At 39.7% G+C, this 26,372-nt stretch overlaps 1 protein-coding gene across 6 annotated transcripts in view; it reads right to left on the reverse strand.

Annotated features, from left to right (window-relative positions):
* SEC31A (SEC31 homolog A, COPII component) overlaps nucleotides 1–24,698 on the reverse strand; it is a 55,423-nt gene extending 30,725 nt beyond the window's left edge. For all 6 annotated transcript variants that reach the window (XM_075283745.1, XM_075283749.1, XM_075283748.1 and 3 more), the window contains exons 1-13: nucleotides 24,269–24,698; nucleotides 15,752–15,831; nucleotides 11,584–11,707; nucleotides 10,555–10,753; nucleotides 10,121–10,216; nucleotides 8,046–8,186; nucleotides 7,814–7,956; nucleotides 6,386–6,485; nucleotides 6,051–6,212; nucleotides 5,183–5,335; nucleotides 3,345–3,578; nucleotides 1,551–1,625; nucleotides 535–573 (exon numbers count right to left, since the gene is read on the reverse strand). In XM_075283745.1, coding sequence (XP_075139846.1) covers nucleotides 535–573; nucleotides 1,551–1,625; nucleotides 3,345–3,578; nucleotides 5,183–5,335; nucleotides 6,051–6,212; nucleotides 6,386–6,485; nucleotides 7,814–7,956; nucleotides 8,046–8,186; nucleotides 10,121–10,216; nucleotides 10,555–10,753; nucleotides 11,584–11,707; nucleotides 15,752–15,830 — 1,545 coding nt within the window. In that variant the 5' untranslated portion in view covers nucleotide 15,831; nucleotides 24,269–24,698. The remainder of the gene's footprint in view (nucleotides 1–534; nucleotides 574–1,550; nucleotides 1,626–3,344; nucleotides 3,579–5,182; nucleotides 5,336–6,050; nucleotides 6,213–6,385; nucleotides 6,486–7,813; nucleotides 7,957–8,045; nucleotides 8,187–10,120; nucleotides 10,217–10,554; nucleotides 10,754–11,583; nucleotides 11,708–15,751; nucleotides 15,832–24,268) is intronic.
* Nucleotides 24,699–26,372: the final 1,674 nt, after the last annotated feature.

Consider the following 26,372-nt stretch of genomic DNA (forward strand, 5'->3'; position numbering starts at 1 on the left):
ATATTTCTTTAATAAGCTATGTTACAAAAGTTCATACATATATTCACCTGCATTATTCATTTATTCAAAGTGGTTTATAACTGGAGGTACACTTTACGTTACACACTTTATTCTGACTAATTTATTATTATCTTGTAATAACAAAGGAGATATTTATTTTTTCCTAATGTCACAGTCCCTTCGTTTTAATAGTGGGGTACCACCGACTAGTCTGTAATCAGAAATTTTATCTGTACACATCTCCTAGAAATCACTTATCTCCTGTGTATTAAATAAAAGAAATGCTGCCCTTTAACTACATAACACAAATACATTGCATCACATAAAGGAATTCCCCCTATAAAGAAGTCAGTTGTCTTTCTTAAAGTGAAAGAACTAAAAGACTAGTTTCAGGAGCTTCTCCTTTAGAGGATTTATTTATTCACTGGCTACCAGATGTAGATGATATTTCTGAAGTCAAACTGGGAGAACATATTTGGTAAAAACATTCCCTCCATGCACACAAACACATATACAATTTAATTTTTGACTTACCTCATCTGTTCCATCCACGGGGTTTAAAACAGATGCAATCTGAAAGAAAAAATAGAAATGTTTGTGTATTCCAACCTCATTTTAACCTACACATATAGGTTCACCTGACATCCATAAAAACTGCTCTCATAACTACCCCAAAAAAATAAGATTCAAGACAATTGAAAGGCAGTTGTAGCATGACAAACATATATGCTGCCTTTATACAAGGATGGAGTAGATAGAATTAATGTAAAGTAATTTACTTATCACCACAATAAAAAAAAAAATCCTTTAAAAACACCCTAATTATAAAACTGCTTTTCATAAATCAGAAATGCTGAATAAGAAAATTTTTAATATTTCTTTAAAAAAATATGTTTTCGTCACCACTTTGGCCTGCTTTCCATCTCCTTCCCTTTACTTAGACTCTTCTCGCTAATGGAAACTATATCTGTATTCAACCTCACTCACAGGTGCTATGGAGAAGGGAGGGGGAAAGAGAGAGGCTTAACTGATGTATTTCCTCATTATGTACAGGGTTTTCTGACTATTTGTAACCTCTACCCCCATATTTATCATCAAGGACTTACTTATGTATTTTATCATGTACTAATAAAATGTATGATTTTTTTATAGACAATGGGACTCTTTCTTGCATTTGTTCATTCTGTACAGTGGTAGAATATTACAAGATATAGTGGAGTTAAAAAGAGATGTTTTTCACATCATCCAGAAGAGCTTAGCGGCTGTAGCAATGTGTCTTTCAGCAGCCTCTTCATCTCCTCACCACTCTTCATACATTTCTATATTAGAAGTAACTAAGCCTGAAAAATGGAGACAGAACCTTTTTTTCTTCAATAAATATATTGCAAACTTCCTAATATTCCCCTGCACTATTCAATTCTGACAAGCTGTTTTATAATTGGAGGTACACTTTATCATATGCACAACACTGTCAGGAGAGGAAAGAAAAAAGAAAAACAATGGAAGTCTCATCCATAGCCAACCTATCTCACAGTAAGAAGGACTATTACCTTTACTCCTAGATCTTCCTTTCTGAATCCTAGAAGCTCTAAATACTTCCCCCGGGAATCATCTTCGAAATTTACCTAAGAATAAAAAAAAAAGTGAGATAATTATTCATCATATTACACAATAATGTCTAGTGCAGCAGCTTATAAATTTTCAGGGTAGATATTACAACTTAACCACTTCCGGACCGCCCATAGACTATAAACGTCCGGGAAGTGGTTGCCTTGTTCTGACAGGACGTACCTGTACGTCCAGTCAGAACACAGCAGCTGCACGGAGATCGTGCAGCTGCTTTCAATTGGAGTCGGCTGTAACTTCAGCCGGAGCTCCCAGAGAGAAGACAGGGATGATTTATTTCCTTCCCTGCCATCTCGATCGCTGTGTATACAGCACTCAATGAGCGCTGTATACACAGCTATGGACGCTGCCATAATTCAGCCACCCTCTGACCCGGCGGACACGTGATCCACCAGGAGCAGCGTCTTGCAAGAGCTGCTGGGTCCTACAGGACCCCAGATCAGCTCAGTAAGCTGTGTATACAGTGTGCAGTTATATATAGGAGAAATCAGCCTACAGTACAAAAAAATAAGTGATCAGATGTCCCCAAAGGTCTCTTATCACCTTATGGGGACACAATCTGGAAAAAAATAAAATAAAATTATAATAAAAAAGTTTAAAAAAAATGTAAATAAAATAAAAAACAAATAAATAATACGCTAATAAAACGCTGTTATTAAAGGTTATAGCCCCACCATACAAAATAAAAATTACCGTAACGGAGAGGAAAAACTATTTTATAAAGTTTTTCAGTGACACTTTGTGTTATTAAATAAAAAAAATAATAATAAATTGAAAACCAGACAATTTCCCTCCTATTATGTTTATATTTTGCTGGATATAAAAAAAATTAAAACACATTTGAAAATAAAAATAACATAAAAATAAAACCTTATGTGTCCCCGAAAAAAGACGCAAAAATTAGTTGACTGAGATATACGAGAAAAATTTTACAGACCTCATAACCGCACATACAAAATAAACCTAAAATGTGTCTGGTCCTGGACCACAAATTGGCCCGGTACTGAAGTGGTTAAAGTACAGTATATACAAATGAAGTTTAAAAAAAAAAAAAAAAAAATCAAAACTCTGCATGGGCAGCAGAAAAAGTCCTAGAAGTGAAGGTATACTGAGGATTTTCCACTGTAAAGCATGTCAACTCTTTTGCAGATTTCATGCTTTTCAAAATCAATGTAAGACATGTAACACATGGATATTCATTTTGTGGTTTTCGTTTTTTCGCTTTCTTTGGGTCATGAGATTTTAGGGTGACCCTATGGCTTACTGTTCTCTATAGGGTCACCATCTCAGGCAACAGACTTTTCTGTATGAGCCAAGCAGCATGGATTGTATCACACAGGCTGTTCACAAGGGTACACAATCTGCTATCACGAGCTACTGGTGATACAAGACAGTCCATTCCACATAATTGTAATGGAAGAGATCACAGACAAGCCTACCTGACTGCATATTTTGGTCTCTTTGCTTATTTGGGAGAATATGTAAAGAAAAGGATAATTCCACTGTCCCCAGCAGCAGTGACAGTACAATTATCTCCCAACTCTCATTCCTATGTGATGATGTGCTGTGGCATCATGGGATTGATAGTAGAGCAACGAGAATGAAATATAAAACCCAAGATGGTGCCTGATCAGGAGCTGAGAAGCTGGGTTGTGGAGATATAAGAGCAGACTACATGAAAGAAGCCCGAACAAACAGAAAAGAGATAATAAACTAACCTTTAGGAATGACCAGACATTTTTCTCAAAGTCGTTCTTTGCATCATCAATTTTTTTATGGCAGTACTCAAGGAATGCCCCTGTGCTGACCACATCTTGAAGTTTGTTAGAGCGGTTCAGGAATTCCTCCTCAGTGACCACTTGACTGACATACACTTGAAACTGTTCAGCTTGTGAATGCTGTTGGGTTGGCTGAGTCTTCTCAAGCCCAAATGTGACCAACTTTCCTCCAAACTGCAAAAAAACAAGATAGTCATTTAGAAAACTGCCGGTCACTTACTCAGTTAACAAGCGTCAGAGGATGCTGTTGGTAGCGGAACATGAATTGACTCCCCCACTGCTCACATTTATTGGTAATAGCTTGGTGATCTTAGTTGTCAGTACCTCCCACAGGTTTGAAGGAGTGTCGTAATAGAAGTGTAACTAATATTTTGGACAACTTTTGATTTTCTGAAAGCATTTGCAGTATATCAATAATAAATTTAGCAATATATTATATTAACACATTTTGGCTCCTATCCTGCATTCTTCACTCTTTTCTTTGCTCCTCTATAGAGAGGTGTAACCTGCTTTTCACTGTGTACAGTATACGGACGGTTTGAAATGAAGAGAAAATAAGGGTAAGGGCAGGGTTATTTCTAATGGGTTACACTAACATGACCACAGAGAACCAATCAGCAGTCGGTGACTTTAGGCAGAAGCGCCAAAGAGAACAGAGCGGCTCTGGAGCGCAGGGACGGTGAGGAATATTGTTTATCTCTTGGCCCTCCGCTTATTATACTGTGGAGTCGGAAGAGATCTCAGAGTATAATAATAGCTAGTGAGTGGCACAAATTGGAATTTTATTTCTTAGAATATTATACCGTGTGTAGGGGCTGCTATGGGACATAATACTGCGTGCAGAGTTGCTATGGGATATAATACCGTGTGCAGGGGCCGCAATGGGACATAATACTGTGTGCAGGGGTCACTATGGGACATTATTCTGTATAAAGGTGTTTTTTTATACACAGGTATTTTCTTTTGTGCAAGTGAACGCAGTTTTACATCGAAGTAAAAGTTCCAGTGGCCTAATAATATAGCTGCATCCAGATACATATTGTATTTCCAATATAAGGATGCTGCCATACGGTGCTACTAGACAAATACATTTACAACTAACTGGGGGCTGCATATGTACTTTCATTGCTTGTAATGGAAAAATACAGATACGTCCCAGGAAATAGCAGTAAATGCATGTGTCCTGAAACATCTGGTGGCAGCACTTCTGTGTTATGGTTTGTGGTATATGAATTTAGTATAGGGTTCGTCAAACTTACAATTATTGACTGACACTCCAAGGACCTCATCTTTAATTATTTTTTTTATTTTTTTTTTCAATTAAATTGGCACACCGAACAAAAAAGGTTGCCTAACCCTGGCCTAAAAGTTCATGAGGCAAATCAGACTTTTTTTTTTTTTTTACACTGAAACTTTTATCGGAGAACTAACAGCGGCATTCAGGTCACCCGATGTGTTATGTCACTCTGAACCAGGCTCTCTTAATCTTTCTATGAAATGCTCAATATGTGTCTAATAGGAACACATAGATAGAATGTCTTATTGTCCACATAGAAAGAACCTATATGAGTTAGAGAAGTTTTGTGGGACAATGGAAGGACTGTAGTGCTTCATTCACTAATAAAGGGTTTACCTTACTTTTTAAACTTATGTATTTTACTATCAAATGAAAAAACATGAAGGGGCTGTTTCTCGGTTCCCCCTATTAATGAAGAGCATGCAGTAACTCTAAAGCCTACTGAGGAGGAAAAAAAATGTTGCAACTGAAGAAAACTCACAGAAAATGAGGCTCCAACTGGGCGTCGCAACCACTTTGGTGGTTTTTTCAGAGGCTGAACACTGCTCTGCTGCGGGGTTTGCTGAGGAATCTGCAGAGGAGGAAGAGGTTGTCCGGTGCCAAATGGGTCCAAGTTCCCAAAAGATGAAGAAAGCTGTACAGGAAACAACCCATAAGCAAATGCGTTACATCACAAGTACAAACAAGAAACCTTCAGAAAGTAGAAAACCACTTTATGCATGTAACACTGTGAGACAGTGAAAAACTGATTAAAGCAAACTCTTAATTCATAATAAACCATTTTAGGCTGGAGCCCAATGGTTTGAATGTGGCAAAAACTGCAGCGTTTTACAGTCACTACTAAGTGTATGGGATTCAAGCGAATACCTTCCACACGTTGCAAAAAAATATACGCAGCAGAAATGCTAAGATTTCCAAAACAGCTGTGTTTTTAGAAATCGAGGTCTGTCAATTATAACAACAGAAATGCATGTGCTACCATATAGGTATAATGGAAGCAGAAAGTCTGCAGAGGTTTATTGTAGGATGCGTCACCGCTGTGGTTTTTCATGCAGTGTTTTTTTTTGCTGCGGCTCGCTATGTGAGGCCTTAGTCTTAAAAAAAAAAAAAAAAAAAGTGCAGGGGAAACCCGGTGGCTCAGTGGTTAGCCAGGAACAACATCTGCAAGGAGTTTGTATGTTCGCCCTGTGTTTGTGTGGATTTCCTCCCATTCTAAAAATACATACTAATAGGCAAAAAAAATGTACATTGTGATTTCTATATGGGGCTCACAATCTACATAAAAAAAAAAAAAAAAAGTGCAGAAAATGTATGATATCTGCTTCACTGCACATAAAAAACTGAATTACCTTATCGACCTGTTTCTGATTAAGATTGTCATTGCTTCCACCCATGATGGAATAAACACTGATCCGTCCATCGAAAGAAGCTGCAGAAAGTACCGCTGGATTCCGCGGACACCACTGGATATCAAAACACCACTGTGTGTTTGTGGGCAGTTCATATAAAACCTAAGAACAAAAAAAAAAAAATAAAGGTTATACAAACAAGGACAATACAAGGACTTTGTAGGAATCTGACTTCCCTAGACTGTTGATTATTGGATAAAAACTATGGATAGGGAATAACTTGCTTCATGGGAAAAACTCTAACACATTTGTTAACATTTCATGTAGTCACTTACCTCTCCAGTATTTGGATTTGAGCAGAGTATTTTTGAGTCTTTCCCACAGCTCAGTAACAGTTCTGGGTCTGCCATACTCCAAGCAATAGCCAAAATGCCCCTGATGTTAAAAGCATACAGTTCAGAGCATAAATCACTTACAAGATATAGACTAATATATACCAGCAAAATCATCAGGGGCCTAAACAGGTTTAAGGTTCATGCGGCATAACCATACACAATTGAAAAATATGAGGTGTATTACTATGGAGCCTGCTCCTCCGGTTTTTCCTGCAAATCCTGCGGTGGACTTGTGCATCGATTAGCTCCATTTAGTGGAGCTAATCAGATTTTGGCCACCTGCAGAGATTTAAGGTATGACAGGACGCTTCATTTTTCAGCAAACTGAAAAGTGTCCGTCACAGACCCCTATTAAAAACAACAAGAAGCAGAATTCAGGAGTTTTTCTCTTTCTGATTCTCATGTGTTTTATAGATTAGATTAAGAATGAAGCAACTCTATGTGAACATAGCCATGAAACCTCTAAAAGCATTTTCCATAGATGACAGAAACTGGAGGAAGTCTTCCTTGATCTTCATAAGGACTGGAAACTGAGAAGCTTAAAAGGTCCCTCCCCATCACCACCCACAAAGGAACACACAGAGGGCATCCTATCCCTGGTGTTTGGCCAGAAAGGGATTACATGAAAGGATCATTTTTAGCTTCTTATTGGTACATGGGAGTGTCCTGGTGATCGAGGGTCTGGTGGTTCTTCCATTCCGGGATTTAGGCACTTGAACAGAAACTGGTGGGAACTGCCTAAGGGATTCTGCTCTTCCCATGGTCACATTATATTTAAAGGGGTTGGCCACTTTCACACAGTTTGTATAAATAAAAAGTTGAAAAAAATAAAAATCAGTCCATGGTCATGTGATGAACACAAAGGTGAACATCTCGTTACCTGACAGAGGTATGATTACTGTTCCGACCATAACGAGCTGGGCACCTGTATGTCCATCACATGACCATGGACTGTACATCACATGAGCAGGGACTGGTTTGTATCCACTGAGAGTAAGCAGCATGAATGCCAGCACACAGAGATCTAGAAAATTGAGGAGTTCATAAAGAATCTATATTGGAAAATTCTATAACTTTTCATTATACAATGACATTTGTCTCTCAATATTATACTGAAAGTGGCCAACCACCTTAAGCAGGGCAGTCTGTGTACAGATCAAGGGCAAGAACCTTCAGGTGTGAACATGAAAAAGTGCAACAGCACTCTGCCAGTACCTAGAGCATTTCTGCTGAATCTCTCTGCATATCAAAAACATGAAAATTAGGTTCTTGGTAACATTTTGATCAAACTGTATAGGGCCATCTGCCATGAACCCTAACCTTCATGTGTGACCTTTATGGTGAACCGTCTACTAGAAACTTACATACCTTGTATGATTTTCCATCACTCGTAATGGTGAAGAAGCAAATCTAAGATCCCACATTTGTATCACAGGCAGGCGATCATCCTCGGAAGACAAAACCATCTGTGTAGCAACATCTGGATGCCAAGCCATGCCGGAACAATGCATCTGCCCAGCAACAGGGATACAATAAAGATTCCCTTAATATTATGGACAAGTTTAAAGACATGCAATGTAGAGTTTTGTATTGACTATACCCTGTTGCTGTGGTCGCTGACTTTGAGAATTGGTTCATTTTTCCGAAGGTCCCATACTGTTGCTCGACCACTAGGACTAGCAGAAGCCAGAATGTGTTGAACTTGTCTGTTCCATGCAATGCAGCTGATATCCTCTAGAGGCTGAAATGTTTTAAACAATAAATATTTATAAGAAATATTGTTACAGGTATCACTTTATTTAAAAAAAACAAAACAAAACAATTTTTAGTATTCAGTGTGTTCCATACACAGTGTTCAATTAAAGTCAGGCCACTGTGGAGAGTTAAAGAGAAAGTGTCAGACAAATTTATACAACCGCTCCGTTTTTCATGTGCCAAACAGTTATAACAAAAAAAGTAGTATCTAATATTAATAGGGGTATTCCGACTTTCCTCATCCACAGATTTCAGGTAAAGAAACCTGAGTTATAGGGTTGGGATCAGTTTTGGGTGGAGTCAGAGTGTGGGTTGGAAATAATAGAAGTGTACTGACTACAACTCCGGTTTCGAAATAAGATGATTCAAGCGTACCTCCAGTTGAAACTGCGTTTTCAAAAATGAATAGTACAGGTGAGAATTACAAACTTTGTAATATATCTCATCAAGGAGATCTGTTTCCTTCTCCACTTATTAAGATGTTTTCCTGCTCCTTATCTTCAAAATGACTGATTGTTTACATTATATCCATCTTCATATAAAACTATATGGAGCAGGTAAGGGTGGAGTGGGATTCTATTGCCAACTGTTAATTGACTTATTGCCTCTTTCTGTGCACTTCTAGTCTCTTATCTACCAACATAGCATTGCTAGAAATGGACAAAGTAGCAGAGCATACGAGTAGCAATTATATAGAGTGTATGTGCAACTGTCAGAAAAGTGGAGAAGAAAACATTCTTTCATATATGAATCTGTACTATTCAGTTAGGAAAAGTTGTTTATAACTGGAGGAACAAAAACAATTATTAATATTGTATAATCATTTATGGGAATCATAGCTTGCTACATATCTACTTTTATAGAAATGTAGGAAACTGTAGAAAGTTTATAATATATTATGTTTTAGCACTCTAAAGGTCCTCATTCCCGAAATAAATAGATAAAATCAAGCATCTTAGAAGTAGTCAAGGGACTGAGGTGGAGTTGGGTCGGCAGAAAAATAGAGTCAGTCAGGGGTTTGTCTTGCAGCCCTGGAAAGAAGAATCAGACATTTAAGATTTCTACGTGCCTGATCCTTGTGCTCTCAAAGTAGATAACCCAAATGTCTGATAGTTGCCTATTCCCCTCATCCTGCTGAGATCACTCAATAGTCAGCATATATATATGTATGGGGATCTTGGTTGAATTCATATTTGGCTGAAGAGTCAAATCATTCAGCCAACTTCTATGTAGGGTTTTCAACAAATGCTGCATAATCAATTATACAAACAGATAGAAGAACATATATCAGAGAAACATGCCTGCACCTTAACTTATCTGGCTGTTTTTCCACTCCTCTTTAAACTTTCACCCTGAAATCTCTACTGAACTCCAACTTGCCAAGAGGGACATAAGATTTAAGATATGTCATACTGACTCACTGTAGAAGTCTATGGAGATGATTAGGGAGTAGTGTGCAAGAAACCAGGTAGAGAGGACAGAAGAGACTTCATGCAGCTAAATAAGAGGCTTTCTAATTCACTCCAAATACTTTATTCACATAAGTGCCTCTCTAAAATGTCCTATACGATCCTGCTGCAGCCTCTGAGACAAAAGAAATGTTCCTATACTTTTTGTTGTCTATTGCAGACAACTTGCCTGCAATAGACAATAGACTATCGCAGTCAAGTCATATTATGCCTACAATACTGTTATTTCTCATAGTCTCAATGTACTATTGATTGATGCAAAGTCCTTCGAAAGGATAGATGCCCTTTAAGTAATCGCTTGTACTAAACTTAAGGACCCCTTGACTGTCTCCACAATATTTCTACAAGATTATTTTAAGGTTATACAGAGAATCCTGCAGTTAAAACTTTAAACAAACAATATGCACATATAGGGATATAACTAAGCATAGGGAAAACCATGGCATCTTACCTGTGATTTAGCTCCAGGGGTCATTGGGACAGCTAAATTATTACAATCCCAAATGTAAATTTCAGATTCATTGGCACCAGAAGCAAAAAGGTTTGTCTATAAAAGGAGGAAAGCACAAAAGATTACATAACTGCTATCGATAAAAGACATACAGGCAACATAAATTACTAATTTATGTTGATGACATTGAACATGACCAGTGCAGTGCCTAGATCTAGCCACCTATGATGGCCAATAACTAGTAAAACTTAGCATCACTGACCACTCCAGGTTGGTGGAACTTTGTATGCAGTGCCAGTTATACAGTATATGTGTCCTCCACTCATAAGTGTATCAGTTTATGCCCACCCATAGAGAAATGGATGCTACCTCTACAGTACAACAACCAATGCTTGCACAAACACATGCCAATAATGTAAGATAAGAACCCTTACCTGAAATGGGTTTACATCCAAAGCTCTAACTGGTCCAGTATGTTTATCCTGCTGAGAAATTACCACATTACTGTCACCAGCCAAAATCTTGGCTGGGTCATAAAGAATTACATTTCCATTCTCTCCTCCAGCAATGAGAACACCAGAAATGCTGCTTTCAGAGTTTATCCTATGTGGCCCCCAAATTAGCTTATGGTATCTGAAAATAAAAATAACCATTATATAATAGAAGGCAAACATAAGCGTTAAATTTAAATAGTGATTAGCTGAAAATTCATATTACATACAGATTACATTAATAGATACAACACGTGAAACTAGTAATAAAATATAGCAACTCAGCTAAATCTTTCAGAGGAAATGATATCTTCTAGATAAATGGTTTATAGTGAATAATATACTTTATTGTAAAGCATATAGAATTTAGTGAAGCTTCTCCAAAACCCCTATCGCTATATCTAGAGCAGATTTTTGAGGACATACTGATAGAATTATATGTAATAGAGATAGTCAAGACTTGATGACAGGTGCTCTATATTAATAGTTATATCCAACTTAAAGGGGTTTTCAATTGGATCCTCAGGATAGGCCATCAATATCTGATCGGTGGGAGGCCAGCACTTGGCACCTGCACCAATCGGCCGGTCAGGACTGTTGCTGTGCACTATACAGTGTACAACCCCAGAAAAAGTAGGCTCTGTAGATTATATAGTAGCTCTGCACTGTTATTGCAGCTTTGTTCCAATTCACTATAAAGTAGAGTTGTAATAACACCGCTCGGCAACTATACAGTGTACAGAGCTAGCAGCTTCCAACCTCGCACACTGTATAGTACCAGGCCTGTCAGTAGTCCAAAACATTGGTTCAGCGTGAGGGCCAAGTGCCAACCCCCAAACTGATGAGATACCTATGGCCTATACAGAGGGCAGGCCATAAAGCACAGAAAACTCATTTAAACATGATCAGTACCATATAATAACATACTGCAAAAAAAAAAAAAGTATACATGAAAAAAAACGGACCAATTACCTATGAGAGGATGTAAAAGTAGCACATGACTTCATATCTAATGATGGATCATCCAAATCCAGCTCAAATATCTCTAAAGATGCATTTGTACTGAATGTGGCATCTAGCTGTTGCGCAGAGGTACCTAGAAATACAATAAAAGAAGCAAAGCTTTAGTTACTTAAAGAGAACTGGCCACCCTATACAGATACCCCATAGTGTTGGGGGAAGAATCTTTATGTCAAAATATCGGCATTTACCTTGACAAAATCCTGGCCCCAATCGTGTTATCATTGCTATTTTACATGCGACACTATGGATCACCTCAAAAGACTGGAGGGGATTCACATGGGGAGTGATTGTATTTTGGCATCAATTGACATAGAAGACCTGTACTCTTCGATCTTTCTTCATCAGGGATCAATGGCAGTTAGAGTCTTTCTGGAGACAAGGGGCTGTCACTTGCCCACAATGTGCTCATATTGCGGTTACTATTCTCCCTTATCCATAACTATTTCCTATTTAGCAACAGAGCCTTCCATCAGCCCAGGGATTGTGCTATGGGGAGTTCATATGCAACTTGTTATGCCAATCAGATCCTGGGCTGGTCGGAGCAGTCACTAGGAACGGGTCAGGGAGGTTCTGAGTAACTGGACCACGTGCACATGTGGGGGAGATACACAGATACACAGAACATTTCGTAATCTGGGAGGGGGTCTCTTCAAGAGTTTGAACAAGTAGAGCTGTCGTTAAATGTGAACGCTATCAGGCTACACTTTACATTTGAGACCACCCTGATCAGCTACACTTTTTTTGGATTTGTGCACTATGAAGCCTAGAGAAGGGAAATTCAGACTGCCATTTTCCGGAAATCTACAGCAACTAATTCATTATTACGGTGGGAAAGCCACTATCCTTAATCTCTGAAAAAAGGCATCCTGAAAGGCCAGTATCTACAAGTCAGTCACCATTGTTCTTCCACTGCTAAATTTATCAAACAAGCTGAGGCTCTAAGAACTAGATTTACAGCCCGGGGATACCCTGATGAAATGCTTTGTCCTGCTTTTAGATATGCTTTGTCCTCAGATTGCACCCCAAAACCTACATAGAATAACCTGCATCTGATTCGCATGATTGCTTCATGCTGCCTGCCAGTGAGATTTGTAGTATAATCTCTAACCTTTGGAGTATCCTGACTATAGACCCCGATGTAGGACCCGTTATTGGTCAACAACCACAGATAACTTATAGCAGGCTTATATAGGGTTGTAGCATTAAAGGGGTTGTCCAGGATTTTTTGTTTTCCATTATGCTGGATTGTGAAGCCCCGTGCCTATTGTTCATTATAGCCCAACAATTTGGGGCACACTGTGCAGATGTTTTTTGTCTTATGTTTTGGAATTGGATGCCGGAAACATGTACCTGTAATAGATTACTGTAATCGTATTTGTAATTGTAAGGTAACACTGGGAAGAAAATAGAAGATGTGCACAGGCTGTGTGCAAGAGGAGGTCCTACCTACCCCATCACTGCACTGCAATTACAATAATTGTACATTTCAGAACATGGAGGAGGTCGCCTGAGGGAACCTCCGACCAAGTACTAAGTGATCCATTCCTGTGGTTGGAAACATCTTTCATATAATGCCTAAAATGATGTTATTTCTCATGGACACTCTTTAAGTAAGTCTCCCTTACTAAAGCTAAAGACCCCTCAGCTGTCACCACAACATTTCTAAAAGTTTATACCAGGGGTATAAAGAGAATCCTGCAGACTGGCATACACATAGGATTTATACAGTTTGGGTTTACATTAGAGTTGTCTAACACCTCCACCAAGCTTGTTACAGAGCACAATACAGTGATAAACAACATACCTTTGCTTTGTATTATCATATTTATACATTTGGAGAAAAACAACTTTGAAATGCTATGCCAATTAGGCAGTTGGTGCACTAGGGGCGGGCCAATAGCTCCCTGAAGCATTGCTCTTGCCACTCAGACCCCTACCATCTCCTGCCAGCACCACCCTATGCAATAAAAAGCTAATCCTCCCCTTCACCCAACTTACTTGAACTGCTTCATTTGCAGAAAACCTGGAAGATGTTTTTCTCCAAATTTACAAAAGTGACATAAACATCACACCTTTGTTATATATAACTGTAATGAGCTCTGTAATTAAGTGGCAGCAGTTGAATATCCTTGGCGGAGGTGGTAGACTCCCTTTAAACAAACAATAAGCATAATTTATATCGGGTCATGGATAGTGATGGATAGCCATATCCGTATTCACAGTTATAAAGTGGAGGCTATGAATCACTAAGTAGGACCACCTCCATAACTAGATGACTTACGAAAAGTTATAAATCTAAAGAATAGAAAGAGAACATACACGAATGACCAAAATTCACAGAATTGCTTCCCACAAAACTATTGTATGCACCAATCAGCTTAACTCTACTATAACAGGTTGGTGGCAGAATGGGCTGCCATCGCTTTAAACAGGACCTTTCACCATCTTCTCCAAATCAAGTTCTTGACATCCATTAATAGGTGCTACTCTACTGATTCCAGCACAGTTGGATTTTTTTTCTCTTTAGCCCCCTCCATTCCCAAGCAACAAGTGCAGTTAGTTTTGGTATCTGATGTGCTATTTAAGCTCTGTGATGCCATAAAGGTGGTGTCAGGCAGGGGGACGTGACTCAGAACTGCAATAAGAGGCAGCCAGTGTCAGATTTTAGAATCACACCGCTTGCTTGCTCCTGTTTGACACCACCCTCCTGACAATACAGAGTCTAAATAGCATATCAGACACCAAAACTAACAGCACTGACTGCTCAAGAATGGTGGGGGCTAGAGAAAAAATTTCAACTGCATCAGAATCAGCGGAGCACCAGCTATTACCTAATGTAAAGATCTTGACTTGTAGGTGGTAAAAGGTCCTTTTTAAGTAAAGATAACAAAACAGATATTTGTAAGGTAGCCCTTTGAAATCACCGATATGGTTAAAACAGAAGCTATGTTTTAGATTACAACTGAAAGAGCTACATAACTACATATAAGTTTTAAGTTAATTTTAGACTATATGATTGAAAACCAACCAGCCTAAGGGCGTAGTGTTGCTTCTTACAGACAACTATGTGAACAATTCAATATTACGAAAGAAAATGAGCAGCAGTTTTAGGAATAATGTATACAAAATTATATAGACATTTAGGCTATGGTCACGCAGACCATCCCCCATTCTGCTTGAAATATGTGGACAGAAAAGTCCTGCATTATAGGCTAAGAAGTCCGCAGGTTTCAATGGGTAACCGCTTTTTAAGTTGTTAGGGTTTCCATTTTTCAGGGCCCAAGCAGTCCCGAATAACGGAAACCCGAACGCTTGTGTGAACTTAGTGTTTGGGTTGTGGCAGTTGTGGCCACCATCACAATTTCTAAGCGTATACTTCTTAAAGGCTATTTGAGTCACATCTAACAAGAGGACACAAGCAATGTCACATCATCCCAATTGATCCAGGCCTTGCAGTCGTAAATATGTAGATGGCGGTAGCGTTTTACAAGGAATAAGGCTTTGTAAGTGAGCTAAGTATGTAGTACCAAGAACAGGTCTGGATACAGTCAGGACAAAGAGTGTATTTATTATTATGCTTACTTATATAGCACTATCATATTCCGCAGCGCTTTACAGACATTGACAGTCACTGTCCCATATAGGGCTCACAATCTAAATTCCCTATCAGTATGTCTTTGATGTGTGGGAGGAAATCGGAGTACCTGGAGGAAACCCACGCAAACACGGGGAGAACATACAAACTCCTTGCAGATGTTGTCCATGGTGGGATTCAAACCCAGGACTCCAGCGCTGCAAGTCTGCAGTGCTAACTACTGAGCCACCATGCTGCACCGTGTACAGGAAATCTCTCTCATACAAAACTGCTTAGAGAATACTTTACATTTTGAGACTAAACATAAGGCAGCAGCAAGGACATGCATTACATTACCTAAAAGCAAGGCACAATATGTGCCTTAATAAAAGTGTTCAGCCTGATTCCATCATACAAAACGTAGGGAACATGTAGAGATATTATTTCAGAAACACTGAATATTGCAGGACAGCTTTCCTCAGTTCACTGAGAATCAGTGATACATATAAAGCGTGGTGGGTAAAACAGCACTAAGGCACTCACCTGTTGCAAGGTATATGGGATGCTGCTGAGATGGGCTCCAGGACTGCATGGCAGTACGGTCAATCTCTTTTAGCTTCATTCTACAAACAAACAAAAAAAAAAATCCTAAATTATTAGAATTAATTAGACTAGTGATGGACCCAAACAGATAAAGTACACAAGGGAACAAGGAGGCGTTTTAGTGGACCAGTAAGAACTTTTAGTCACTACCCTCTCCACAGCGGGTACAGGAAACAGGTTTTGAATTGCCTTCATTAACAAATGTTCCGTAAAGACATACGACTCTCATTCCGTAGTCATTCCTATGGGTGCCAAAGCTCTTCCAGAAGGTGCCCCTTACTGAGAGAATACAACAAGGTGCTCAGAGCCTTAAGATCTGCACATGCATCATTTACAATCTACTTTCCCGACGACACTCTGCTAATAGGTACAATGAACAAGAGCTTACATATTAACAGCCGCAAAATGAGAGATGACCTTTAAGCACAACGATCTATAATATTTGTTGTATCGAAGCTTAAAGGGAGTCTATCATTTGATTTAGGCAAATTTCACTAATGACACGTTGCAAAGCCTTTAGAAAACTGCGTTTTATGGAAAAAAAACAAACAAACACTTTTTTCTTATATGCAAATGCTGTGCACAGATAACAGGTCAGCAGTCCTCCGACGCGCGATGCAAATCCAGGACTAGCGTACAGCGCATACACAGGATTTGCATCGCACATTGGAGGATTGCGACAAATAAGTAGAGGAGGTTACCTTAGAAAAATAGGGGCGGGTAACAAAGCAGGAGTAAGTGGAATACTAAGGATGATGGTGCTGTGCTTGGAGCACAATGGGAACGCCCCCTGTGTTCCGTGCACATCATTTGCATATAAGAAAAAAAAAGTGGCTATTTTTCAAAAAATGCAGTTGAATAAAGATAGGGCTAAAATAGCCTTTCTAAAGGCTATTCCAATATATCATTAGTGTAATTTCCCTAAATCAAATGATAGACTCCCTTTAACAGTGGCCAAGTACGTCTAAATGTCAAGTAGGCTCTATCACCCAAGGAGTTATTTCCAAAGCTTTACTTTAGTCATTCAACAAAAGAAACCTCAAAGTAGCCGAGACCAATGTGCTACCAGGTTATTACCGTACATTCCAGATGAAGAGGGAAAAACACTGCATGCATTTTTGCGGTAGCGATCCTGGATTCTATAGCCATCTTTGTCCAGACATTAAATATAACGTTACAAGGCACAATATATTATGGCGATAGTATATTTAGATATAACTCTGGCAGTATGACACATCTGGATTTAACAACTCTTTCTAACTGATTGCAGAGTCCCTAATGTAAATTTTGATGGAGGACTGATGTTTTATAGCGTTGCTTTTCAGGGCTAGTGTTTTCAAGTGGCCTAAACCAGTAACAGTTCCACGTATGGCGTATACCACATATATGTCAGGCAAACAGTCTTCAAAACTGAACCGCACAGAAAGATCCATAGATAGAAGGAGAGCGTGGCTGGACTGATAAAGGAGTTAGACTATGGACAAATATAATGTTATTAGTGGGAAAAGCGCTGTGGCCATGTTTCAAATTATGTGACTGAAATGTGGCAAAGTCTGGAAAGGTTACATCAAATGAATGGGTGAGAAAGAGTCCTGCAGGTTTCCGTCTCCTGCTCTGTTTTATGCAGGAAACGGAAACCTGCAGAACGGACACCTGGGCGCAGATGTGAACGAGCCCTAACCTGCACTATAAAGGGAGTCTTAGGCTGGACCTATATACAGTAGATATAACACTCGTAACGCACGCCAGCACTTGTTTGGTTGACTGCTCTCTCTTCCATGCCCCCAAAACACATACGATATAGGAATAAGGAGAACCCCACTGTCCTTCGGAACAAGGGTTGGGTATGTGAAATCCAACTACCCAATTCTCATGAAAAAATTGTCATTTTCAATCTACATCAAATATATATGGGCTTTAGATACCGTTCATAAGACAGAAAAGGAGGTCAGGTAAAATCTATGCAGTTCATCCACGTGGACGTGCCCTTAAGCATAAGCTGAAGTTTGTACTTTGAACCTTATCTGCTATATGTCTGCAGCAGCTAGAACAAAACCTTATCAGCACTTAGGCATTAAGCTATTTAGACATGAAGCTACCTGGAAAAAATTCACTTCAATAGCAAAAAGATTTCCTTTGGATGGAAAAAAAAAGATATTTGAAGTCTTATAACAAAAAATGGTTATTTCATTTGTGGAATTGGCACCATTGTACATAGATGACTTAAAATGGTTGTACAAGATTTAAAGGGATTCTATCATTAAAAAAACGGATTTAAACTAATAGCACATAGGAATAGCCTTTATAAAGGTTATTCATCTCTTACCTTTATCTTGAAGGTCCGCGCCGCCATTTTTTCATTTTTCTTCTTTATACTAATTGCGCTCAAGCAGCTTAGGGGGTGTGCCCTCTGTGCACAGTATTCCAGCGCTGCCTTTCTTCTGTTCAGTCCGGCATTCTCCTCCTCTTCTTACAGGAGACTACTGCAAAATGGCCAACGAAACAGCCGACTGAACGTGTCCGTCGGCCATTTTGCGGTGGTCTTGTGCAAGGGGAAGCGCTATGAGCGCTGGAATGCTGTGCTCATAGTCCAGAGGACTCGCCCCCTGTACTTTCTGAGCGCAATTAGCATAAAGAAGAAAAATTCAAATATGGCGACATGGACCTTCAAGATAAAGGTAAGAGATGAGTAGCCTTCATAAAGGCTATTCCTACGTGCTATTAGTTTAAAACCGTTTTTTTAATGATAGAATCCCTTTAAAAATATCCTTATCTTATTCAAGTGAATGAATCTGAGCTTCGGTAGAATGTAGAAAAGATTTCTGGAAGAAAGCAGATATGTTATTTAATTTCATGCAGCTTCTTTCACAAGTTTGATACAAAAAAAATAAAAGGTTGTGAAAAACAGACGCAACATCCCTTTTCTTCAAGCCTGTTTAGCACCTGTGGCGATGCATGGATCTCTCACATTAGTCTATTGATGGATCTGTTAAGGTGAACAAAAATAGGACGCATCCTTCTTTTTAGCAGGTATCTGTGAATAGTCGCACTGAAAGCAATGCATCAAGGGGCCATGTATCACTTTTTTGTGCATGAACTGTTAAAACTGCTTTTTTTTTTTTAAGAGGTTTTTCTTCATAGTATGAGGATCTCTAGATGTTCACATCAAATTTGAATCTTCCAAGAGAAGTATATGCTGTGACAATATCCAGATGTACCGTATACCTCCAATGGAAGTTTCCATAGTATGCCACTGTGACATATGTTGGAGCATGTATTTTGACCATTGATCATTTTCAAAAAAATACCACTCAGTATATGTTGTTGTTTTTTATTTTGTGATTCACCATGTGGGAAACCACAGTCTGAAGCACTTAGCAGGATAGTATTTAAGTAAAAAAAAAAACAGCCCAACAAAGGCCAAGAGTTTTCTTAGCTCGTACTCCAAATGTGACCATACATGATGTGAATTTTTACATATGGTGGCATATGAAGTAGTCATTGTTTGTCGATTGCTGGGAGAGAGAACAGATGCACTGGACCGCTTACAAACAAGCAAAAGGAGCTTTAGAAAACTAGACATAAAAATATATTTGATTAAAAAAACTAAGTAGATATTTACAGTATGGGTTCTATTTTTTTAATTTTCTATATTAAAAATAGACAAAAGTAGGTCTGTGTTCACATGTGCTTTACATGCTCCATTAGAAGTATCCATTGTACATTTTCTGTAAAAGGTGACAAAAGATGGACAGACCCCTTCATATTTAACAAAGTCTATTGAGCATAGTATGCGTCTGTCCTGTGATCGATACAACAATGTCAGGATTTTAGCTTTCCCTGCTCTGTATGACAGTACAAAATCAGTAATGCAAGTGCAGATGTGAACCTGCGCAAAATTTATTATACACCAACACCATACTTTTTCCTGTTAGACAACTTGACTGGAAAAAGTAGACTACGCCAGCGTGCAAACTACAATAAGAAGAATACTGAGAAATTGACGACCACCTAACACTGACATTACCAATTTTACAAAATATTTTTGTGAACAAAACTTAGCTGAAGTGATTAGGAAAATGTTTGTTCTCGTACTGAACTAAGACAGCCATAAAGATAAAGAACCTGGGAACTGGGAATTGATTATTTGTTTTTATATGTATATAATAAGCCTCTTCCCCCCTCCCTCCTGTAATCCTATCCCTATGTGTCCAGTTATACATATATATGCAGCCTGCAGAAAGTATTTTTAGATATATCGGAAGAAGCTTCGAAACGTCATATTCTGTCATCATTATGAGTTAGCCATTAAAAAAAGGTATCACCTACTGAAGACTTGCAAGTTTTGTGATAAGTGATAGCATACCTCTAAAACGGTAAAAGTAAGGAAAAAGCTTCCTCAATAGACAATGTCATTTATATTCCCTGTGCTGTGCACAAATATGGGTACACCATGACATGACGTTTTATTGCGGCTTGGTTTATGTTATTTCCACTTTACAAGACAGGGGCTGGGGGCTCTTCTTTTGCGATATGGTGGGCACACGCACACTTGCTCGGACAATCAGTGTGAGCTGGAGGATATACTTGGGATTTTAGGGAGTGAGGGATTAGTGTTAGAAATTATCCCTTTGGTATTGTCTAAGTTTGCTACCGGGTCCCACTCCCTGACTGCATACAACTTTCATGAGCTGTACTGTTGTGGGTCTACGTATGTTCGGAATAGAATGTCTCAGAGAAGCAATTTGTATAGACCACTAAAAGTGTGTCACATAGTGACCTTTACAAAAAAAAAAAAAAAATTACATTTTTTTTTTTTAGAAATATTTAATAAAAGTGAAGATTTATATCTTATTCCTCCAGTTTGTTGGAGTCAGTGAAATAGTTTTTGATACTGAGAGGAGAGTGTATTCAGAAATCAGTGATTTGGTTTCACACGATCAAGACTAATAGGTAAGAGACACTATTCTTCGCCATAATGGAAATGTTCTCTATAACCACAGCAATCCTTTTCAATTAACTAAATTTAATTAATTTATAGAATTTGGCGAATTTTGAACCTACTGTAGCTCTTCCTCTAATAGAGCAATATGTAGTTGCTACTCATGACCTTGACAGAGACGCTCCAACTGAGATTTCAAGATATTGGAAAGGTGCATATGGAGTTTTTTGAATGCGGATTTTGATGTGGAATCTGCCTCAAGATACGCCGGCAAAAAAGGCTCCCATTCATTTCAATGGGAGTCACTCGCTTCTTTTCCCCGCTAGCGGGAAAAAGAAGCGACATGCCCTTTCTTCCCACGGATTCCACGGTGCGAGACTCACTCCCGATTAGGCCCATTCATTCAGGCCTAATCAGGAGCAGGATGCTGCAACGGGATGCCGATTGAACAGGCCATACCTTAGCTTTCTCTGGTGGTCCTATATAAATGTATGGAGAAAGGTAAAATATGCAACTGACTGAACCTCATATGGGATCAATTTTTCACAGTCAGACTGCATATTCCTATTATAAATGGCAAGGGTATAACAAGCTCAGACTCAAGCTAGCCCACAGCCTGACGCAAAGGTCAATAAAATTCCAGGTGACGCTGAATTTTGTAAAAAAAAAAAAAAATGGCAGTGAAACACTAATGCAATGTCTTTTTTTTCACATCAGTTTTGTATCCCTGGGGCAGCCATTTTCATGGACCTCTCATAGACTTGAGTCTATTGAAGGATTTGCAAAAATCAGCAATATTTGGACATGTCATATTTTTTGACAGTTCAATAAAATGATCTATTGAAAAAAAAAAAAAGACATGTGACTGGCCCCATTATAATCAATGGGAAAGCTTTATGAAGAGTGGTGTTTACAACGTCAGTCTTCACAGCTGCTCCAGAAGAGGGTATGAGGCACATGCCTCCTCATAAATCAGGGGTGCCCTCTGCAGGGCCGCGGACCTGCACTGAAATCTGGGGCAGACCCAATAAACTGTCATAAATGACCATGAAGCTGGCTGGTTGGTGGCCCCTGTTCCTTTTCAGTAATGTTACAAGGGCAGCGTAAACGAGAAAAATGTTGGAAATATTTTTCGAAAAACCTGACAAATTTGCAACTTTTTCTTGCCTTGTATACCAGAAAACAGCAGCCACATGAGGCCTCTGACATTGTTGGTATTATATAATGCTAGAAAGCTGATAGTATGCTGCACTGAGCGCACTTATCAGCTTATAGCTGGTATCCCTGGAGTGCCGAAGCTAACCTCCCCTGTCAGAAGGGTGGACCTTACAGTTGAGAGTCATCACTGAATTCAGCCCAACGTCAGCTTGCTACTGGGCAATAAAACCGATGATGTCAGAGAACATGAAAGTTCCTCTTTAATCTCAGTAAACCACAATGTTGCTTTCTTTGTAATGTTCCGGTTACTTTATGTTTTAATAGGGTAGTAATGCTACTACAGTTTGGAGTCTGTGTAATAACCGCCAATCCCAAACTCTTCCATGGCTCTGCTGAGGGAAAAAGAGAATACCATAGCGTTTTAAAGAGGACGTTTCACGTCTTATGAGATGCGCGTTATTTCAATCAACTTTCCTGGTATGCGCCCCGATGCTGTAGATATTAGTTGCGCTAGTTTTAGCACCGATATCTCTGCACTGTCAGAAATGAAGGCAGCGATTATTGTAGACTGTAAGGCCCGCCATTCTGTAAGGTAAGGTGTTAGCGGGGCAACGATAATTGTAGACTGTAAGGCCCACCATTCTGACAGTGGAGAGATATCAGCTTTTTAGCTGTATATAATACCGCACCTCTCAGAGGACATGAAAGGTTCTCTTTAGGTAATATAAAAATAATTCTAACTTTGGTTAACTAGAACGGTGATGGAAGGCTGGGTATTGAGATTTACTACAGCTCTGTATAGACATGGGTACAGAGATCTAATATTTTCTGGTAAGTGCTCAAGGTTGTTGTGTCTGTACCTTTACAATGGCCAAAGATAAGACAGCTAGCCCTTGGGTTACATACTGTGAATGGTTGCTACGTTCCAGGGAATCTACCACTTCCCCCAATTATATTCAACTGTCACCGCCATGTTACAGAGCACATTACAATGATACACAACATACCTTTGTTAAGTATGTCACTTTTACAGATTTTGGGAACAATGACTTTGAAGTCTTATGTAAATGAGGCAGTTTGTGAACTAGGGATGGGTGTTCAACTGGAGCACTGCTCTTACCGCTCAGGCCCCTACAATCTAATGTCAGCACCCCTACCCATTCAATGACAGCCGATTTGCCCACTGCTATGACATCACCCTTCCTATTCGAGAAGCAAATGCAGTGCACCCAGGGCTGAAGGCCCGCCTCCAGTACACCAACTGTCTCATTTGAATAAGACTTCAAAGTAGTTTTCTCCAAACCTACAAAAGTGACATACTTAACAAAGGTATGCGGTATATTACTGTAATCTGCTCAGTAATACGGTGGTATGCTTGGGAAGATGATGGACTCCCTTTAAAGAGGTTATGTCAAAGACTTTTTAATTTGGTATAAGGAAAATGTTTGTTTTTGTACTGTGTTAGCCAGTGGGTATGAAACAAAAAAAAAAAAAAAAAACTTGCGAGACTCGCACGTTTTTTTTTTTTTTTTATTTCAAAGACTTTTTAAATCAAAGTTTTATTAGACCATCCTATGAATAGTCAACCAATACGGGACGCTGATACATTGGAATTTTTCAAAGCTTTGAGCTCATACTGCACATTGAAAAACTTGTGAAATCTGCATTGATTTCAAAGGGAAATCTATGCAGAAGCTCACACATTCCTTGATATTACTATTGTGGGTTTGATATATGTACTGTTGAAAAGACAATTGACATGACACATAGGTTAGGCCGTTGTAAAGTGGTAAATCCATGTGCAATCTCGTAGCACGTCAAACCATATATTTTATAGCCTCACGTTCACTATATAGGATCTTCTGCCTAAGAACAGAGCAGGAATCGTTTTTTCCTTCAAGCTGAAATGAATATGAGTAAAATGAGAGGCATTTTTGGAGATTTTGAGACAAAAAAAAAAAACGCCATAAAATAAACTCAAAAACTCAGTGTGAACATAGCCATAGGAATAACGTTACAGGACTATTTTATCCGGCTATGAAATAACACAGGGTGACGTCCCATAATGGGGTTAATCTCCTCTCTGCTTTCACTACCATCACTGACAGATTTACAGATCAGACCAGGTTTCCTTCCATGACATTGGGGCACTGCAGATTTGCTGTAAGAATTGTACAATGTCTAGAAGACCAAGAGTGAAAGCCCTTTAGGTACAGCTGTAAGACTAGAAGGAGGCCACAAGGAAGTGTAAACACAAGCCAGGATGGTCAGTGATCGCCTTCCAGAAGGATATGGCTGCCCAGCATGCTGGAATATCGCACTCCTGTAAAGTGCCAGCGCAGATGCCACACACTCACCTGTCTCCAGATCAGGCTGCACACAGGGGAGGAAGGGAACTTGTATCTTCTACACGTAGACAACACGAAGACTTCGGATAAAGCCGGTTACCAGCAAAGAAACTGGCCCAGAAAATGGCATAAACCTGGGTACGAAAAAGAAAGCTTCCGGAGAGGTTCCCTGAGGGGCGACAGCCGAATGCGGCACACTCCGGGATCTCTGGGTTGCTGTGGTGCTAACGTCCCTCCGGCCTCTGCCCGGCTCTCTAGCGCCCAGCGCCTCCCCTCCACGTCCAACTCAACGTGGCAACAAGAACTCCGCCCACACAGGCCTACACCGCAACCTGGACTACAGTAGCCGTACAGTCTAGTGGGCTGACACGCAGGCGCCCGGCAGACATTGCGGCTTGTACCGTGTATTACTATTGTCTACAGTATCTCGCGTCGCTTAGTTTATGATACATTAACCTCAGAGCTGAAACAGTAGAAAATGGGAAAAATTAGAATAACGATAATGATAGCGCCAGAAACAAACATGGCCACTGTGTGTACAGAGGAAGTGACGCGCAACGCAACAACGTCACATCTACGCAAAGCTGGAAGTGACGTTCTATACGTTACTTGGTTACGTAAAGAGGCTATAACCTCGTGGCATCGGGAGGACGGTCATTTGATCCTTGGGCTTGGAGGAGGTGAGTTGGTGGTCTGATTGCGCTGCTATCCCTCCGTGGCTTTGGCTGCTTCGTGCTATAGTTTGTCACGTTGGGAGTCTTGTTATCCTTTACGTGGTTTTATGTAAGGATATCGTGTAGAATATGACGGGTTAGATGAATATAGTTGCATTTGCCATGAGTTGCATGTATACATTCAGTCCCATAGACGTGCTCTGTATGTCATTGCACTGCCACTTACTGGGGACATGCTGGTGTGGTCTCTTATCTACTAGATATTGTGTGATCCAAGCCTCTCTAGTAGAAAATAAGGGGCTTCACATGGATGGCCGCGTGCTATTGTGCTGTTTGTACATAGCTTAAGGCAGCAGTCACGACTACTTTTCAGCTATGTTGTCGGATTTATTACTGGTTTGGCGGGAGAGGGACTCCTAGTAGTAGTTATGCCTCCCAGGACATACTGCCCCCTACTGATTAGTGCCTAATGGGTCTGGCTCTTGGTGTGTAAGGAGATACTAGTTCTGCTCCCAGACCTTGTATTGCAGATCTAGTCCTCTGGGAATGACTTAAAAGGAATCTATCACCAGGATAAAGCTTAGTAAACCAGCAACTCAGGCTTGGCTGAATGCGATGGTGTCTTGGGTTTTTTTTTTTGTTTTTACTCTGCACCCCCCCTTCTTTACTCACAATTAACATTCATGCTGCAGAGATTTTTTTTTTGCGATATGAAAATGAACAATCTAGATTCTAGGGCATCGAGGATGTCTCCAAACTGCTATGCTACATGACTTTGACAGCACCAGGGAACTAAGCTGGTGCCTTGCCCTGTCACTCGAAGGGAGGGGGAAAGTAGGTCTATTAGAGCAGTGCATAACAGTTTGGAGTAGCTGAGTTGTCTGATGACCCAGATTGCGAATCTGCAATGCATTAACACTGGAGAGTCCAGCTTATCTAAATGCAATGCTTGTCTAGCTGGGGTGATGGTTTAATATGCTTCACCTTTTAACAGGGAACGTGGCCTGAGGGGAGTACTAGCAGTTTGGGGGTCTCTCAGCAGCTGTGTTCAATGATAAACTTTTAGCTAGCTTTTTTTCTCTCCTCGATTTAATGGTGCCAAAGTATTCCACAGTGCTTTAACAGGTAGCAGTCACTTCCCCAAGTAGAGCTTACAATCCAGATGTGTCTGAAGTGTGGGAGGACACTTGCCTGGGAAAAATATATAAAAACCCCATACAGATGTTGTCCCTAGCTGGATTGGAACCTAGAATCCCAATACTGCAAGGCAGCAACGCTAAACACTGCTCATGGCTCACATCCAATGATTAAAATGTATTTCTGCTGTTCACATCATGACTGCTGTGATTATACGTATCAAATATGAGGATGTGTTCTAGAGAGAATACTAGTCTTACAAATCTAAGATACCTAAGTAACTGACTTGTGTTCTATTGTAG

This window comes from Leptodactylus fuscus, chromosome 1, assembly GCF_031893055.1.
Source record: "Leptodactylus fuscus isolate aLepFus1 chromosome 1, aLepFus1.hap2, whole genome shotgun sequence".
NCBI lineage: Eukaryota > Metazoa > Chordata > Amphibia > Anura > Leptodactylidae > Leptodactylus > Leptodactylus fuscus.